Source organism: Colobus angolensis, unplaced genomic scaffold (genome assembly GCF_000951035.1).
Source record: "Colobus angolensis palliatus isolate OR3802 unplaced genomic scaffold, Cang.pa_1.0 Scaffold3, whole genome shotgun sequence".
NCBI lineage: Eukaryota > Metazoa > Chordata > Mammalia > Primates > Cercopithecidae > Colobus > Colobus angolensis.
In genome coordinates this window covers 2,190,679-2,208,946 of record NW_012116265.1, presented here as the reverse complement: position 1 = coordinate 2,208,946, position 18,268 = coordinate 2,190,679, and the positions used below count along the sequence as shown (strand labels likewise).

The window sequence follows — 18,268 nt, the reverse complement described above, 5'->3', positions numbered from 1 at the left end:
TCTCATTTGGACGGACAAGGGGTCTCTGAGCCCGTTTCCTTAACAAGGAAGGAGTGGGGTCGAGAGTCAATCCTGGGTTCCAGGTCTGAGTCTAGTAGACCTCTTGATTCAACATTCATTCTACAGATGTGGGGCCTGGAAAAAAGCAGCTCTTCAGATAAGCTTTCATTCAATACACTGCTCCGAATCTGAGTATCTCATAAACACTCTTAGAAAACAAGTTATTGGCAGTTTTCTGGAAATGGGGGTCTTTAAGACAGTTAAGTCTCAGCACAGCAAACCACACAAATGTGAACTCCACAAATATACACGGTTGAGGGGTGCCCTGGATCTACTTTTGTCACAGGCAGTGATGTGCACAAGGGAAGAAGTCGGTCCGGGGCCCACATCTCCACTGTTCCTAGACTAAGGGCTTTCTTGGTTTCTCTTCTCCTGGGCCCTTCCAAGCACTGCTCGGTATCTGGCGGGGAACTGAGCTTCCCCCAAATGTCTTCGCAGGTTACAAACGGCACACGCCAGGAACCTGTATGCTTCTTTCGGTGGGCAGAGCTGTCTAACGTTTGTCCCACTCACGAATCACACTGGGAACCAGGCGGGGAGTTTCTGCTTATCCACCATGTGCTCATCTTCCTATGTGGGCCAGAATCCAAGATTCCTGGTGCAGGGGAAGCCACACACTTTCCAGCCAGCGGACACAGCTTTGATCAAAGCCTGGCAGGGGTGAGGGGCTTGGCCATGAAGTCTCTGGATTCACCTGTGTGCCCTCTCTGCCTGTCCCCAGCAGAGACCACATCTACTATGTGGCTGGCCCTGCCCCAGGCAGTCCATGCACCGCCTTACTCACAGTGGCCCTCAGAGAGAGGCAGGGACAGTCCCTTCCTGCAGATGAAAGACCAACTCAGAAAAAATAATGAGCTCAAAGCCACGAACCTAGTGAGGTACAAAGCTGGGGCCTGACAAGCTGCGGACCCCGTGCTCTCCTCACTGCCCTCGGCTCCCTGAAGCCCACTCTCGGGGGCTTGTGTGGGTGAAAGGTCCCTATTGTACTAATGACACGAGCCAGAGCACAATGACAGACTTCAAAGCAGAAAGAAGGCATGGTCTTTTCTCTCTGGCCATTGCCCCCACTCTTCCGACCAGTGTTCCAGCAGCGTCCACCACCAGCACTCCCCAGCGTCACTACCCTCAGGCCCTAAGCAACCACCGCACAGGCTCCCGCTGCTTCACCCTCACAACCAACTCCTATTTAGCCTTCAAGACCCAGCCTGAGTTGTCCCCCCGGAGAAGTGCTTGAGAATTCCCTGTGTCCCACCCAAGTCAGGCTTCTGGGCTCCTAGTGTTCCCCTGGTCTGCTCTGAGGCCACAGCAGGCCGGCCTGTTCCTCCCTGGATCAGGAACCCCGGGCAGGACGGTTGTGCTTTTGCTCTTGTGAGCCTCACATAAGTGTTCAATAACACTCGTTGGCCAAATCATGCCACAAGGAGGATCAAAGGCGGCATGTGAGGTGGACGTTAAAGAGCTCAAGAGACTTCCCGGAATGAATGGGGATGGCTAGGAGCGGGAGATGGCATGGAACAGAAGATTTTTTTTTTTTTTTTTTTTTTTGAGACGGAGTCTCACTCTGTTGCCCAGGCTGGAGTGCAGTGGCGCGATCTCGGCTCACTGCAAGCTCCGCCTCCCGGGTTCACGCCATTCTCCTGCCTCAGCCTCCTGAGTAGCTGGGACTACAGGCGCCCGCCACTGCGCCCGGCTAATTTTTTTTTGTATTTTTTTAGTAGAGACGGGGTTTCACTGTGGTCTCGAACTCCTGACCTCAAGTAACTCACCGGCCTCCCAAAGTGCTGGGATTACAGGCTTGAGCCACCGCGCCCGGCCGGAACAGAAGATTTTTAACTGCTACTCAAACATGCCATGGTTTTCTGGCCATTTCAACCTCCACTATATATAAGGTAACAAAAACATCTCGAGTGCCCTGCACACCCCACCACCACCTCTGAAATGAGAAGCCAGATTCAGAAGCAGCTGCGGCCAAGCTCCCGAAGCAAGCCCAGAGCTCCCCCAGGGACCTGGTGAGGAGGAGCGGGAAGCCCGATTCCACACCTCTGGGTAGCTGTCCAAGGCCAGAACGCCCTACCATGGCCCTGACCACCAGTGACCTGGGGGGCTAAAGGCCCGGCACAGCCCAGCAAACAGCTGAGGGGACCACACTCATGAAGTCACAGGCCAGGCCTGAGGGCTGGTCCAGAAGGCTCGAGAGCTCACTTCTAATCTGCCACTGCGACTTGGGGCAGTGATTAGGCATGGGAGCTAACGGGCCCTGATTCCCAGGGCTGCTACATACGCTCTCAGCCCGGATTCCTCCTTTACAGGATGGGCCTGAAGCCAGGGTGATGCGGAGTTCGGATGATGCATGTAAAATACTCCATGCCCAGTGCCTGAGACCTACAAACTCGCCAGCTGCCATCACCACCAACTCACACCAACAGAGCACCCCCGGCACTCGCTGTGGAGCACCTAGCATGTTAACAGCAAAATCTGGCTTCTAGGGTGCCTCCTGACCCCTGAGGAGCACACAGCACCAGAGCAGGTACAGAATCAAAGAAACGAGCAGTCCCCCAGGGAGCTCGGTAGCGACCACGATGCCGTACGGTTCCCTAAGGGGGCCATAGCAGCAGGAGGCCGGCCCAGGGCATCCTCAGTGGGGAGGGTCTGGGTCAGGTGACTCAGGGCAAGCAGGCCTCCTACCCACCCAGGAAACATCACCCCACCTCTGAACTCTACCTGCTCATCCAGCTTCGTGGACATCCCTTCAGCTTCACTGAAGACCTGCCTGTTTTCAAACTTCGCCCGCTTTGAGGCGCATGGGGGACTTAAACCTTAAACCAAACGTCAGGTCTGTCCTGTTCAACGTCTTAGTGTGCTGAACCTCATCACAACTCCTCAGCGGTTATTAAGGAATGAGGGAGACACAAAGTCCCAGGTGGGAACAGAAGACCTCCCTGTGTTCAAGGTGTCCGTAGTAAGTACCCTGAATCTTGACATTCCCTGATTATGACGTCATGTGTCAGCTCTAATGTGACCTGCTGGAGGCTGGGGCCCTTCCTCAGGCCTCCACGGCCTCGGAGATAGTGGCAGCCCCTCACCCCTCCTGAGAGTACCCCCACATTCAGCACTCCCCACACCCCCTTTATTTCCTCCTTCCTGTGAAGGCTGAAGCTCACGTTCATTCACAGGCAAGCATCAAGGTCTTGGAGGCAGTCATTCCCATCCCAGGTCCCCCTGCTTAGCAACTGCCACGTTATTAATTAATCAATCGTCCGTTTCCTCATCTGAAAAGAGGGCGGGAACTGACAGTGGCTGCTAAACCTGCAGAGCCACCATAAGGCTTCAGTGCGCGGATGCAGTTAGGGCCTGACACCATTCCCAGCAGGCGGGGAAAGCTCCACAGATACACAGTCTAGTTACCGCTCACTGAAAGACCCGATTGTGCACCTCATTTGGGCCAGCCCCTGAGACCGTGCAGGCCCAGTCAGGCAATGTTTTCAGCTCTGCAGGTTTTAAGTCTCTGTCACAATTACTCAGCTCCACAGAGGGAGCACAAAAAGAGACAACAAATGGGCATTAGCTGTGCTCCAACACAACTGTGTTAGTAAAAACTTGTGGGGCCGGGTTTGCCCAGGGACTGCCATCTGCTGACCCCTGAGCCAGAAGGCGCATGGGGCACAGAGGACCAGGGGTCAATAAGGCACAGACCCTGTCTTCAAAGAGCTCCCACTCTGGCTGGGAAACAGACAGGAAAGTGCCACGTGATAAGCGTTGCTTGCAGTCAGGAGGGGTTTCAAGGTGCCTGGAGCAGGAGGCTGGGAGACGCAGCCTGCACAGATCAGCGCCCCATCCCTGACCTGGCCCCGGAGTCTGAGGAGCGAGCTGGGAGGAGAGAGCGGGGCTGGGCTGAGGAAGCACTTGTGCAAAAGCACCAGGAGTCCTGGGAGAGCTGAAGGGGGCGAGCAGCAGACGAGGGTACAGTGTGGATTTACCCAGCAGCCATGGAGAGCAGCTGCAAAGGCCTCTGCAGCAGGACAGACAGAGGCAGACTGGCCAGTCCAGACTGTTAGGGAGGGCACTCCACGGGCAGACTCTGGAGTAACATGAGCGAGGATGCCAGTGAGGCTGAGGCGCCCTCTTCAACACCCGCCTCCGGACAGGGAGATGCTGGGAGGTGAGAAACAGGCTCATAAACAGGAGGGGCACCTGGGCCTGCGACGCGGGGGATGGGGAGGAAGACAAAGAACCAAGGTGGCCCTGTGCTCCGGCTTGAGCACCCGAGTGGATGTGACTCCAGACCAGAGACAGGACAGGCAGGTGTGGAGGGAAAGACAATGACTCTGAACACACTGGCCTTGAGACGTCTCTGGATGACCCGGGTACACTGAGGCCTGGAGCACAAGACAGAGCCTCAGCCAAGGATTAAGATCTCAAGGATCTCAAGGCACTCAAGGGTCTATGTGTATGGGCTAAGAGAAGTGGGCGGGGCAGGTGAGCCATCCCTGGAGAAAGCCCAGAGGAGCAGAGGGTGAGGGGTGAATGAGGGCCCTGATACTGAGGGGTGGGCCTGCGAGGGGAGGGTGAGTCCAGGAGTGGGGAGAGTGGAAGCTCAGGGAGGAAGTGGTAGGAGGGGCCGGGGCCAAGGAGTGCTTGCTGGATATGTCCATGTCAGGAGCACTCTTCACTGGCAAGAGTGGCTTTGGTAAGTGGGGGTGCAGGCACGGCAGGTGGCCCCAGAGACTGGGGGAAATGGGCCCACAGCTGACACTGCTTTCACACAGGTCCGCCTTTGAGCCCAGGGAGAGGCAGCTGGAGAGAGTGGAGGAAAGTGGAAAGGTCTGTTTTCAGTAAAAGATGGGAGAGCCTCAGGGGCCTTAAGACACTGGACTCAAATCAACAAACATGTCCCAAGCACCTTTTCCTCCCAAAGATGACTGAGACCTCTGAGAGCTGCAGAAGATGCTGTGTGGGGCCAGTGGAGGCTGGAGGAGGGCAGGGGAGCTGGGGCCCAATCTCCAGGCCTCATGGGCAAGGCAGACCAGGCCACAGCAGAGCTCCTGCCCCACCCCATTCCTGGTCACCATGACGGGGGTGCGGGGGGAGGATGTGCACACGTGTGTGTGCACGTGCAAGAGAGAGGAGAGAAAGAGAGACACACACACATTCTGGGAATGATCATTAGCCCAGCTCCTCACTGGTTGGTGCTGGCCAACCACCCTTTCTGTCCCTCTGGCTGACCCCTCACTGCAGCGATCTATTCCAGGGTCCCCACCTCCTCTGGGGCAGCTCCCTGTCAGGGAGGCTCTCCATGGAGAGGTGCACCCCAGGATAAGCCCATTGCAAACATGCTCCTATATCACAGGATGCCAAGGTCTCAGATATGCCCCAGAGCACCCCCCACTTTGACAGATGGGGACAAGACTTGCTTAACACCTGGCGAGCTGGATAGAGACTATGCCCAGCTAGGTCTCTGCCCCTGGGTATAGACTATGCCCAGGTAGATCTCTGCCCCTGGGAATAGACTGTGCCCAGGTAGGTTTCTGCCCCTGGGTATGGACTGTGCCCAGGTAGTCTCCTGGATGTAGACTGCACCCAGCTAGGTCTCTGCCCCTGGTGCAGACTCTGCCCAGCTAGGTCTCTGTCCCTGGGTGTAGACTCTGCCCAGCTATGTCTCTGCCCCTCGGGCTATTTGGGAGCCCGTGCTGCCTAGAGAGCCGTAAATCACACAGAAGCTGAGAGACATTACATGCACTCCGCTCAGGATGCACACAGCATCTATGCATCTGCCCTTTGGCTGCAGTAGAAACTTGCAGCCAGTTTTAAAATATGGGAAAAATTGCAGCCAATTTTAAAATATGGGACGCAATTTTAAAAATATGCGTCCTCCTCCCACGCAGCCCTGAGGGCAACCCCCATGCTATGGACAGCAATGAGCAGAAGAACTACTATTTACAAAGGGAAGTCAGGGACACCCCACGCCTGCCCGCACACTTCCTCCTGGACCGAGGGACGCCTACTCTGCTGTTCATTTAGTTGTTTCACTTCTTATGTAAGCTAGGCTAGGAGCAAAAATAGCTGCCAGACTTTTGAAAACAAACCATGTACATTTGTGTTCCATGTTTTTGTAACCAAAATTAATCTGCCCTTGCCCCGAAGCCTGGGTCCTTTATCTTGTCTTCGCACATGGCAGGGCGCGCTCTCCCTTTGGTGATGCACACCGATGTGCTTTCCGGGTTAGACCGGGCAGCCTGTCTGGGCGGACCTGGCCACCAGTCTCTCCCACTGTACCTACAAGTGCTGCACCAATTCGAGCTGGCACAAATCCAATAACCTCTCTGCTCTCCTGCCTATCTCACCTAACAGCCCTGTCTCCAGTCCCAAGGAATCGAAAAACTCATGATTCCTCCCGTTCCCTCCTCCCCAGACTGCAAGCCTTTTAACTGCAGAGCAAAGGATGGCGTGATTACCAAGTGCCTTGTGTGTGCCAGGCTGTCTGTATACGCAGTCAAGTAAGACAGAGTCCCGCCTGCTGGGGCTCAAGGTCCACACAAAAAGCCTCTGGCCACACTCTGCCCACAGACTGACCCTTGGCTCTGCAAACCCTGCCTTTCCGGAGGGAATCCAGGAGTGAAGAGCCTCAGGGGGAAAAAAAGCACTCTGTTCATCTTCAACCGTATTCCTCCAGCTTGGGAGGAATCCAGGAAGTATAAAGGGACAGACACACACAGATGTGTTCATATTTCCATCTGGATGACAGCCACTGACGTATGTGCATCTCTTTTGGCTGTACTATAGGAATACATTAAGTAATTCAATGGAAACATACCTTCTTGCTAATACTTTAATGGTATAGATCTGCTAATGAATTCTCTTCCAAACATATACTTAGTGTACTCTGTTGCTTTATGTCTTATTTTAAACTGAGCCTTAAAGGAATATAGTATTTTAACATTAACTCTGCCAATACTTTTATCTAGAAGCCTGTTGCCATTTTTGTCGTCTGTGACATTTACGTCCAAAGAAAGGCAGGATTACATTTTTTCCTAACAGATTGAGTTGGTGTAGTGTATTCTTGGTTATCAAAATACTCATACAGCTTTGGGATTTCAAATTGGTAAATATTCATGATGTGTGAAAAAGCATGACATATACTGCATGCTCTCAAACATGTAAAACGCGGCTGTGTGCACACACAGGACACGGAAGGACACGGCAAACTGTAAACTGCTTGTGATTCTGGAGGACTTTGTTCTTTGCTTGTCTTTTTCAGTTTCCTATAACGTACATGTTAATTTTTTAAAAGTAAGGTTATGTTTTTAAGGGGGACAAGATGGCCTGGGAGAGGGCCTGTAAAATGCAGATTTCTAGGGCCTGCCCTTACTCCCTAGGGTCTAGGGTGGGGCCCAGGAATCTGCATTTTAAACACAAACCCTCAGCTGATCCTGATACAGACAGACACAGACCACATCTTGAGAAACTGAGAAATGAAGAGCTGAGACTTATGGGAAGCTGCTGCACAGCTTTAAACTGATCAATATTTTTAACTGTTTCACAATGGATGTGGTTGACCAGGTGTGAGCTTAGGCAAAGTGCCTGTTGTCCCACTGACCTTTTACTTGGAATATCTCTTCTAACACTAACATATTATTACAAAAAAATATGAAATTTCCTGAAAGGTCAAAATAATTGTATCACACACACCCACACACACACCACCTAGATTCTACAATTACAAGTTTTGCTAGCTGTGCTTTATCACATATCCATCCATCTATCCGTCTCTCCAACCACTTCATTTTTATTTTCTGGATAAACATACCTCGTACTTGGGTCTTTTCTAATCTAAGGTTTTACCACCTGCGGGTCAACCTCAATTCACAGATGCATTTCTTGTTTTTGGGAGAGGGTCTCATTCTGTCGCCCAGGCTGGAGTGCAGATCTCGGCTCACCATAACCTCAGCCTCCTCCAGGGCTCAAGCAATCCTCCCACCTCAGACTCCCAAGAGTTGGGACCACAGCTACCTGCCACCAGAGCCGGCTGATATTTCTGGCATTTTCTTGTAGAGATGGGGTTTCACCATGTTGCCCAGGCTGGTCTCGAACTCGTGGGCTCAAGAGATCTGCCTGCCTTGTCCTCCCAAAGTGTTGAGATTATAGGCATGGGCCATTGGGCCACAGATGCATTTCTTCATGGTGCTGTCTGCTTCGAACTGCATAGGAACTGTTCCTAAGGACTCTCAGGGCAAATCCCCTGGAAATGTGCATCGCTACACCCTGGAAAACCTGGATTTTCATGTAAAGCTGGGCACACACTTATTTCTTAAAGGCAACACGGGCCCATCAAAGTCACCTGTGCATTAAGGCAGCGCCGGGCCTTGACATGAAGCCCACTCAGCACTGGAGGGAGTGACTGGCCCAGGCATCTGCCACGGGGGGCAAGGGCTCACCTCAACCCCAGCAGGGTTCAGATGGTACCTGGCTCCCATCTCAAAGCAGCTCAGCTCCAGGCCTCTGAGCTGCATTCCAAGTTAAGTCTGACACACACCTGAGTGTTCAGGTGGGAGGCCCGCCCCGAGAGGCCTGTGCTTCCCTACTCGGCCTCTGCAGGTATCTGAGAAGGTGGGGGCTCCAATGCAGTACAGCAGCCACCAGCTCTGCAAATGCAGCACTGCCCAAAGCCAGCTCCAGATACGATTCACTCAGCAAGCATCTCTCCAACACCTCGCAGGACCCAGAACTGCTCTACATGCTGAAAACTCGCCCCATGAAGACACAAACCAAACTCCTGGGCCAGGCTTCCTTGTCTGGTGGGACTTGGGGAAGAAGTGGTAGAAAGCAGGGCTCGTGCATCGGGCAGACTTGGGGCCACGCAGCCTCAGTGCTTAAATGTTCTGAAACACCCCACACCACCTGCCTCGTGAAAATTCTTGATGGGCACGCTGCACGCTGCACACCTTCCACGGCTGGGCCCTGAGAGCCCCTCCAGCCTCACCTCTCACCGTCCACCTGGACATACCAGGACCTTGTGGCCCTGACCTCAGGTGTCTCTCCTGCATGCTGCTTTCTCGGGCTTCCAGGCCTTTGCTCCTCCCTCTGCCTGGCTCTCCCTGCTTGGTTAACTCCTAGCTATTTCAGGCCTCACTTTCAACAGCACCCTCCCAGCAAAGGCCTTCCCTGACCCCAGCCCATGTTTGGATGAGGCGCCTTCCTCCGTGACCCCCAGCACAGCACTGACGGTGCTGCGTCCTAACCATGTGCTGCCCGCCTGCTCCCCTCCCCAGCGGCTAAGCCCTGTGGGTCCAGCTGTCTCTTCCCTGACTATCTCCACGCTGCTCAATTAATGTCACTGCATGAAGAAGGCAAAGTCACTCACAAACAGAAAGGTTTCAAGTCCAGAAGAGGAACAAGGGAGGGAATCCTAAATTGTTCTAAGCATCCTATGAGGACTGAAGATGGTTTGCTAGGCTGTTGTAACTATTCCAATCCAAGGACAGGTGTCCTCCACCACTTATCTGAGTCCTGACACCTACAACTCACTCCTCTCAACAGTGGCCTGGACTCAATCGACCATGCTCAGTTCATCACCTGCGTTGATGGCTCAGTGTCTGCAAGCCTACGTGTGTGTCACTACCTATCCCTGAGTAAATGTCTCATGCAGATGGACACTATTGCTCTTTCTCTTGTGATTAATAAAATGAATACGAAATCTAAGGCATTATAAATCTCATGGTAATTTTCCACTATGAAAGTGGTTAATGTGAAAAATACTTCTGTCATTTCACAGAGGCATGACACTGGAGACTGTGGAAACCTCTCTAAAACGCCAAGAACTCCCTGATGCAGAGGGCACAGCTTGTGTGTTTCTAGATCCTCTGCTCCTGGTACAGGGCTCAGTTACTATGCAGGCAGGTGCTGGGCAGACGCGTCTGCGTGACTGAGCGAGGATGCTCGCACAAGGCCAGACACAAACACAGAGACGGGATCCCCAAACCCACCCTCCTCCGCAAATCAGGGTACGGGGTGAGATGTGGGAGTCACGTTCCATCCATAACCTCACTCTGAGGCTGCACGAGGTCCCCCATGTGCAGGGGGAGCTGCTGAGATGGTGGTTTGTGCATGACAGTCCCCAGTCCTCCCACCCAGGGCATTTCCAGTAAGTGATGCAGCCATCAGAAGCTGCCCATGTCCCGGAGCCTATCTGTGCCGGGGATTCGTGCCTCTCATAACCCACAGAGCCAGTGGTCTATCTCCAAGACAAAGCTGAGAAACGGTCTACCCTCTCCACCCCTCACCCAGGCCTGGGCGGGCTTTGCACAGCCTCTAGGATGCCTTCTCAGCAGGGGGCAAGGAGCTTTAGCGTGTGGCTCACATTCCTCAGGGGACAGTCCCTGAGTGGGTCTGAGGAACAGACAGGCCCTTGCCATAGCCTCGCCAACCCACCTCGCCCAGCCCCAGTGCCTCCAGGGCCCGGTTGCAGCACAGAGCACATGGAAATCCTGGGCCGACAGCCTTCCCCGGCAAGCCCGACAGCTCCATGGCAGGGAAAGGGCAATACGGCGCTCTGCCTTCGGTGGCCTAAGAAGCCTTCTGGCTGGTAGGAGAGACGTCGGGCTTATTTCTTAGCCTTGAACAAGTCCACTCAGTGTGTGCCAGGATTCTGATTTCGCTCAGCTCATGTTTTCTAACCACTTCCAGCCCCCCCTTGAAATAGGCAATTCCTAAATCCTCAGAAAAGAGGGTCCCGGAAGCTGCTACTGACATGAGGTTGTCAGGGTGAGTGGTCAAAGCATCAGAGACCTCACTTGGGTCTGGGTCTCCATGTAGCCTTAACCCTTTCAGCTGCATTCTTCCCAGAACCTTGATAAGATTTAAAATAAAGATGGTTCGAGTAGCCTCCACTGGCTGATGACTTACTATGGGGCTTGCCTAACACCAGTTACATCTTTGAAACTTCATAGAGCCATAACAGTATTCCTACTTTTAGGGACAGGGTTCCTCTCTGCCACCTAGGCTGGAGTGCAGCAGTGCAATCATAGCTCACTGCAGCCTCGACATCCCAGGTTCAAGCAATCCTCCTGCCTCAGCCTCCTGAGTAGCTGGGACTACAGGCACGTGCCACTATGCCTGGCTAAATTTTTTTATTTTTTGTAGAGACAGTCTTGCTATGTTGCCCAGGCTGATCTTGAAACTCCTGGCCTCAAGCGATCCTCCCACCTTGGTCTCCCAAAGTGCTGGGATTATAGGCATGAGCTGCTGCGCCCAGTTGCCTGTTATTCCCACAGATGAGGAAATAGTCCTAACAAATTAGCCACAGAAATTGCAAGAAGTCTTTTCAAAGATGCACACGGATTGAAGGTGATCATAATGCCATGAGGTGGGGGCAGGAGAAACCCTGAAGGGAATCACTGCCTTACATCAATCAATGACACTCCTTCCCCTCCCCTACTGACGGGGAGATGAAGAGGAGCAAGACGGGGGCCCTGGGAAGCCCAGGCAGGCTGAGGTGCCAGGGAAGCATCTGCTGAGACAGCTGTGGCTCCGCTTCCCCAAGCCCCCAAGGACAGGTCAGTCTGAATCTGCTTCTGAGGAATTTCCAGCAGCCCCGTCCAGGGGCCTCGCAGCAAGGTCACCTACCTCCATGCGGGCCTTGTAGAAGTCCACGTCGTGCAGTTTCTCCTTGCAGCGGGTCAGCTCCAGCTCCAGCCTCTCCACGCGGTTTGCCTTCTCCCGCAGGGAATCCAGCTCGTCTCGATAGGCACGAGCAGACCGGGCATCTGCTGCTAGCTGGATGTTCTGGAAAGTGGACAAAGGCAGGAGAACCTAGCTTAGGGCATCCTCTAGGGAGGGCAGAAAGGCCAATTCCCTCCTGCATGGTGTCTCCATGATGGCCCAGAACAAGCCAGCTCCTGGTGGCCGGGAGCCTCCATGTGCATGCCACCACACGGGATCTCCACCTGCTGTCACTAAGAAACAGGGTCATCCCCATAGGCGTGCTCAGGACAAGTGGCTCTTGGGTGGCTTAAAAGCACTGCTGTTGTGCTCCTGACACTCCAGCCCTGCCACCCCCAGGACGCACAGGCTCAGGCCCCCAACTCACCTCCTGCTTAACTTTCTGCAGTTCCAGCACCAGCTGGTCCACCTCATGTCTGGTGTCCACAAGCTGCTCTGTCTTATCCTCCCTGCAGAGGCAGGAAGGACAACGAGTGTGGGAGGCAGCTTCTTTAACAAGCAGTCCCGGGAGCGGGCTGCCACTTCCTAAGACCAGTGGGAAAAGGAAAGCACCCGGGATTTGGGCGGTGGGGAGGCGATCTGCTTATGGGGCCTGCAAAAATGTTACCGACTCAAAATTCTTTTCTTTTTGTAAGTTTGCAGCATCGGCCCTTAAACTATGTCCATCCGCCACTCAGGTCTCCCTCCAAGTGTGTGGGGCAGGTAAGGAGACCCCAGCGGCAGCTGTACCACCCTACAGCCAGGCTCTACAGGTGACCAGCCAGGTGACATCCACCAGCTGCAGGAAACCTGGGAGAACAGGCTCACCAGACTGGACGGAAGTAGGGGCACCTCCTCCCTCCAGCCAAGAAAACACACCAGGTGTGGTCGTCCCGGCCCCAAGCTGGAGCTGAGCATGGACTGGAGGCTGCCTCTGTGGACAACTTGCACTGTCTGGCCTGAAGAAACCCTGAAGACCGGGAAGAACCCCCGCCCCCATCCCTGTGCGGGCCTCGGAAGGGGAGGCAGCTGGTCCCAGGTCAGAGTAAGCTCAAGGCAGACCCCAGCTGACTCCAGGGCGCACGTCAGAGCTGTGCCACTGGCAGCACCACACATGTGAGTCAATGCCACACCAGAAACATGACTGTAACAACACACACACAAAGGTAGGAGAAGCAGCCGGGGACTCACAGCTCCTGCCTGACGCGCCGCAGCCTGGCCTTGGTGTCGGCCAGCTCCACGGCCAGGTGCTGCTTGTCTTCACTGCAGAGGCTGCTGGTGGGGCTGGGAGTGGAGTCAGCGCTGGAGGACCTGACGGGGCTGGGTGGATGCTGCGCCTGCAGGTAGTCACGCTCCTGAGTGAGGTCCACGATCAGCTGCAGCCGGGCAGGGAGGGGGATGGAGGAGAACAAACGGGGTTAACCAGCACCACACCTGAGCTTGAACAGGGTGAAGAAACCACCAAAAGACAGCTATTTCAGTGGAGACTAAGAAACCAGGAGGAAGGTGGGAGAAGGCTGGCGTAGGTTTTGAAAAGAGGTGAACTATTTAGTGAAACAAAAGGGAATGTACGAAGGAGAAGCGTCCTGATCCCCGTATCCTCCCACAGGCCCGAGGTGACCATGCACTGCAGGGGTCGTAACCAGGGAAAGCACGCACGTCCCACCCCCACCAGAACCTCAGCAGCAGGACTGAGGCGTCTAGGCTGAAGATGAAGGGAGAGGAGATGAAGGGGCCTGAGCCCCTCCCCAGGCTGCCCGGGCCGCCGCCCCGCAGACGCACCTCGGTGCACTCGTCCCGCTGGTCGATGAGCCTCCGCAGGTGGAGCACCATGCTCCTCGAGAGGGCCTCCAGCTCCTCCGGAGCCACATCGGGCAGCTCCAGCCACTGCAGGTCAAACACGTTCTCTTGGTTGTGAGTCACCTGTGGGCACACATGGCACGGCACTGCAGGGGCGGCAGAGACGGGCACCCACTTCCTTCACACTGCAAAAAGCATCTCCTTCCAATCAACCTTACTAATCCCTCAGTGACAAATTTACTGTGGCCAGCAAAAGGGTGCCCTATGCAAGTGCGGCCAGACCCTTCAGCAGAGCCCTGTTCATACAAACCACTTCTGCTTTCAGAACTGGGTCAAAGAGGACACTGATTTTCAAAGAGGACCAGAAAGCACGCCTTACAATTATTTCCCTATAAGGTCCTGGGATAAGATATCTTCACTGGAACTACATCAATGTAGAACACAAGGAGAGCTTCAGGGTGAGAGGGTGAGGAAAGGGACTGTATGTTACTTCTTAAAATCTATGCGAATAGAACAAAAATATTAATCTTTTGTCAGAATGTTGTGTACAAAGCAATCTTGGGTTGTTTTCTGGAACTATTAATAATCAAACAGTTTTCAGGGAAGCGTGCATCTCATTCCCACGGGCCACAGAAGACAGCCTCTTTGTGCCCCTTTCCCTGGCCAGGGAGCGGAGATACATGGCTCTGTCTACATGAAACAGCCTCTCGACACACCCCCCCGCGATCTGCCCCGGGAGACAGGGTCTATTTCCAGCTCTCCTCCTCTCAGTTTTGGAAGAGATACCATAGTGCTCGGGCCTCAAAAGAGGAAAACAAGAATAATGAAATCGGGGCATCTACTCTGAAACACACCCAAAGTCGTCTTTATTCAATCAACAGAGGTAGAGAAGACAAAAAAACAAACTCAGCTTGAGCAACATAGTAAGACCCCGTTCTCTACAAAAAAAATGTAAAATTTAGCCGGGCGAGGTGGCATGCACCTGTGGTCCCAGCTGCTTGGGAGGCTGGGGCAGGAGGACCACCTGAGGCCAGGAGTTTGAGGCTGCAGTGAGCTATGATCACACCACTGCACTCCAGCCCGGCTGACAGGGAGAGACCTTGTCTCTCTAAAAAAAAAGACAAACCCATAAAATAAAAAGCAGACAGGGCCCTGTCAACAAAGGCCCTTCAATTTCTCAAAATTTGAAGACACACCATCTTCTTACTTCTCCCCACCTTAAAAGGATAAGTTTGGATACGGGTGATCGGAGAATTAGGAGAAATCTTATCCCATGATTCAGAGCACCCTAAGGGCACAGGATGGAGAGGCTGGTTCTAGGCCTGCTCCAGACCCAATGCTGGGGAAAGTCCTCGGACATCTCCGGGCCTCTGTAAAGGGTGGTGTGGCTGGGCTTCAGGGGCTCAACCTGGCTGCACCACAGCCACTTGCTGAGGTTCTATTTAAATGCTTATGCCCCTCCTCCCGCTGAGTCTGACTCAGGGGGTCTCTCATGGGGCCCAGCACCCCAATTTTTAAAAAGCACCAGGGAATTCTGAAGCCCAGGCCTGACAGCCCCAGCCAGCTGTGGAAGCTGGTAGGCCCAGCTACAGCTTCTCCCCAGTATCAACCCAGCGAGTCCTGTGCTCAGCTGCCTCTGCCAATCACACACCAGTTCCTGTGCATGCAAATCTTCTTCATGCATTTATCTCATCTGTCCAATGACACTGACTGCTGAACCCATATCCCCTAAGGTAATTAAAGCACACAGTGCATATTTTGGAAGGAGTGTGGAAGTGGAGGTCAGGAGAGTAAATTTCCACCTGGACACTGCCCCCCAGGGTGGCTGCCTCCTTAGCTGATACCACCTCTGCCAACGTCAATGGCAAAGGGCCGGGAAGGTCAGGCCTCCAAGGCCAGGGGCTCCTCCTCCTGCACTCTGCTGATGCTCAATGCAGAGCCCTCCCGACCCCTCGCTGGGGTTCTGAGTTGGGGATAGGCCAAGTCTCCCAAGGCAGCCTCTCTGGGACTCACTGATTTAGCTTCCCAAGTGGCGTCAGCTGGTCTCTGCCACGTCACTGACAGAAGCAGAGACACTCTCTCTCTAAAGATCAGCCGTTCAAAGCAGGGTGACATTTGCCAGAATACATTTTCAGGGCCTGTAAATCAAATTCTGAGCCTCAACCACTTGACAGCTCTTAAAAATAGTCTGAGTCCATATTAGGCAAAAAGAAGGCGACAAAAGACGACTTGATTGAGGTGGTGTTTTTTTTTTTAATTTTTATTTTTACCCTCATTTTATTTTAGCTGGCTGATTGATGGCTATCTTTCCAAATAGAATCAATGTGCCTGTGGTGTCTGAAACCTAAGATTAGCAAAATCGTAATGGGTGATGTATTCTTTAAATGTTTCCACTCATAAGAGAAATTTTGCCTCCTGGCTACCACGGGCACAGCAGTCCACAGCTGAGCCCTCCACGAGGCCACGCACCTACCTCCTGGATATGGGCCACGATGCCAGCCTGGGTCTCAATGTCCAGCTGTTTGATTCTTTCAATGAACTCCTCTTTCCTCTCACACTGCGGAGGGTTACATGTGTTAATGGAAGCACTGTTCAAGTGAGGGCGAAGCTGAGCCCACCACGACCACAGAATGACAGTTTCAAAAGGAACCACCCACCCCGGGCTTCTTCATAATGAAGAACGCTGTTGTCCTCCTGCCGGCCCTTACGCTGATGTGTCTCTAGTGGTTGCCGGGACCACCTACATCAGAATCACCTGGGGAACTTGTTCTTAAAACTCCCATCCGTAAGCCCCCACCGAGATTGAAAAGACCAGGGCGGAACACAGAACGCTTCGTTTTAAACAAGCTCTCCAGGTGATTCTTAAATACGTAAAGACAGGGAACACCTGGTTTAAGCCAGGGGGTGGCAAACGTCATGTGTAAAAAGCCAGATGGTAAATATTTTAGACTCCGTGGGCCATTTGGCCTCTGTCACAACTACCCAGCTCTGTCGTTGTAGTGGGAAACCAGCCACAGACAATATGTGAAGGCAGGCATAAGGCTGTGTTCCAATAAAACTTTATTTGAGAGAGGGTCTCGCTGTCACCCAGGCTGGAGTGCAGTAGCATGATCATGGCTCACTGCAGCCTCAAACTCCTGCACTCAAGTGATCCTCGTGCCTCAGCCTCCTGAGTAGCCGGCAGGCATGCGCCACCATACCCAGCTAATGTTTTCTATTTTTTTCTGAAGACAAGGTCTCACTATGTTGCCCAGGCTGGCCTTGAACTCCCATCCTCCCCGACCTCAGCCTCCCAAAGTGCTGAGACTACAGGCATGAGCCACCGCACTCGGCCCAATAAAACTTTATTTGCAAATATAGGCAGCAAGTCAGATCTGGCCCACAGGCTGTAGTTTGCAGATCCTTGCTCTAGCAGTTACTACACTGGGGACGATTTGCTAATGGTACCCTGGCCTGAGGGATCCCCATCTCGCCTCCTGCCCAAGGTGCCCTGGTACTAGAAACAGCTGCCACCTAAAACAATGGCCACTCTCTTCCAGGAACCCAGCGGCCTTCTGTCATACTGGACTGAAAGGAGCATCCTCCCACCTAAGCTAAGGGCTGGTTCCAGTCCCACAAACCCAATATGAGAAGGCTGGGGGAGCTCCCTCTGCTGCAGCCCTGCCCAATCCCTACCTGGACGGCACAGCCCAGCACCAGGAGCAGCACCTTCTTGATTTCCTCCATGCTCTTCCCTAGATCAAGAAAGCAACACATTTAACTCAGCTTAACTGCTGGTACAATTTCAGTGACATGTTTACTGTAGAGGAAAAGAAATCAGATAAACAAAAAAATCATCTCTCTACTCTGTGACATTCACTTAGGTATACACACTCCATCGATCTTCCATGTGAGGCTTTATTTACTTTTTATTTTATTTTGAGACAGGGTCTCACTCTGTCACCTAGGCTGGAGTGCAGTGGCAGGCCCACAGCTCACTGCAGCCTTGACCTCCCGAGGCTCAAGTGATCTTTTCACCTCAGCCTCCCTAGTAGCTGGGACTATAGACATATACCACCATGCCCAGCTAATTTTTGTATTTTTTGAAGAGATGGGTCTTTGCCCTGTTGCCCAGGCTGGTCTCAAACTCCTGGACTCAAGTGATCCGCCCACCTCAGCCTCCCAGGGTGTTGGAATTACAGGTGTGAGCCACCATACGCAGCCTTATTTACTTTTTAAACCAAATGAGAATTCTGTACATAACTATTTGAAGCCCCATTCCATTCAAATATGTCATAAATATCTCCCTGTGATAATTAATGAACCGTAACATCAGCATCCCTTTTTAGCACATCAGGTAAGCAAAGTACACAATGGGAGAGGACAACTCCCACAGGAAATACTGAGTCGACACTAAAATAAGGCTGTATACAACCTCCCCCTTTTTATCATGCAAATTTCCAAACAGACACGGGAGGACAGTATAATGAACCTCCCCAATACACTCAGCCTCACATGATCAACATTCTGCACCTCTCACTCTACCTGCCTCCTCCGTCCCTCTTTAAGTTTGTTTGGCTGGAGTATTCTAAAGTAAATTCCACAAAACAACATAAAGACATCCTTTTTTTTTTTTTTTGGGGGGGGGGATACAGGGTCCACTCTATTGCCCAAGTTGGGGTGTAGTGGTGCAAACACAGCTCGCTGCAGCTTCCATCTCCTGGGTTCAAGTGAT

General features: G+C 53.0%; 1 protein-coding gene across 1 annotated transcript in view; it reads right to left on the bottom strand.

Annotated features, from left to right (window-relative positions):
* CCDC88C (coiled-coil domain containing 88C) overlaps window positions 1–18,268 on the bottom strand; it is a gene marked incomplete at its 5' end in the record, with an annotated part of 152,360 nt that overhangs the window by 56,263 nt on the left and 77,829 nt on the right. Inside the window, 6 exons of the mRNA XM_011949794.1 lie at window positions 11,680–11,838; window positions 12,143–12,224; window positions 12,946–13,130; window positions 13,537–13,677; window positions 16,028–16,111; window positions 17,230–17,288. Coding sequence (XP_011805184.1) covers window positions 11,680–11,838; window positions 12,143–12,224; window positions 12,946–13,130; window positions 13,537–13,677; window positions 16,028–16,111; window positions 17,230–17,288 — 710 coding nt within the window. The remainder of the gene's footprint in view (window positions 1–11,679; window positions 11,839–12,142; window positions 12,225–12,945; window positions 13,131–13,536; window positions 13,678–16,027; window positions 16,112–17,229; window positions 17,289–18,268) is intronic.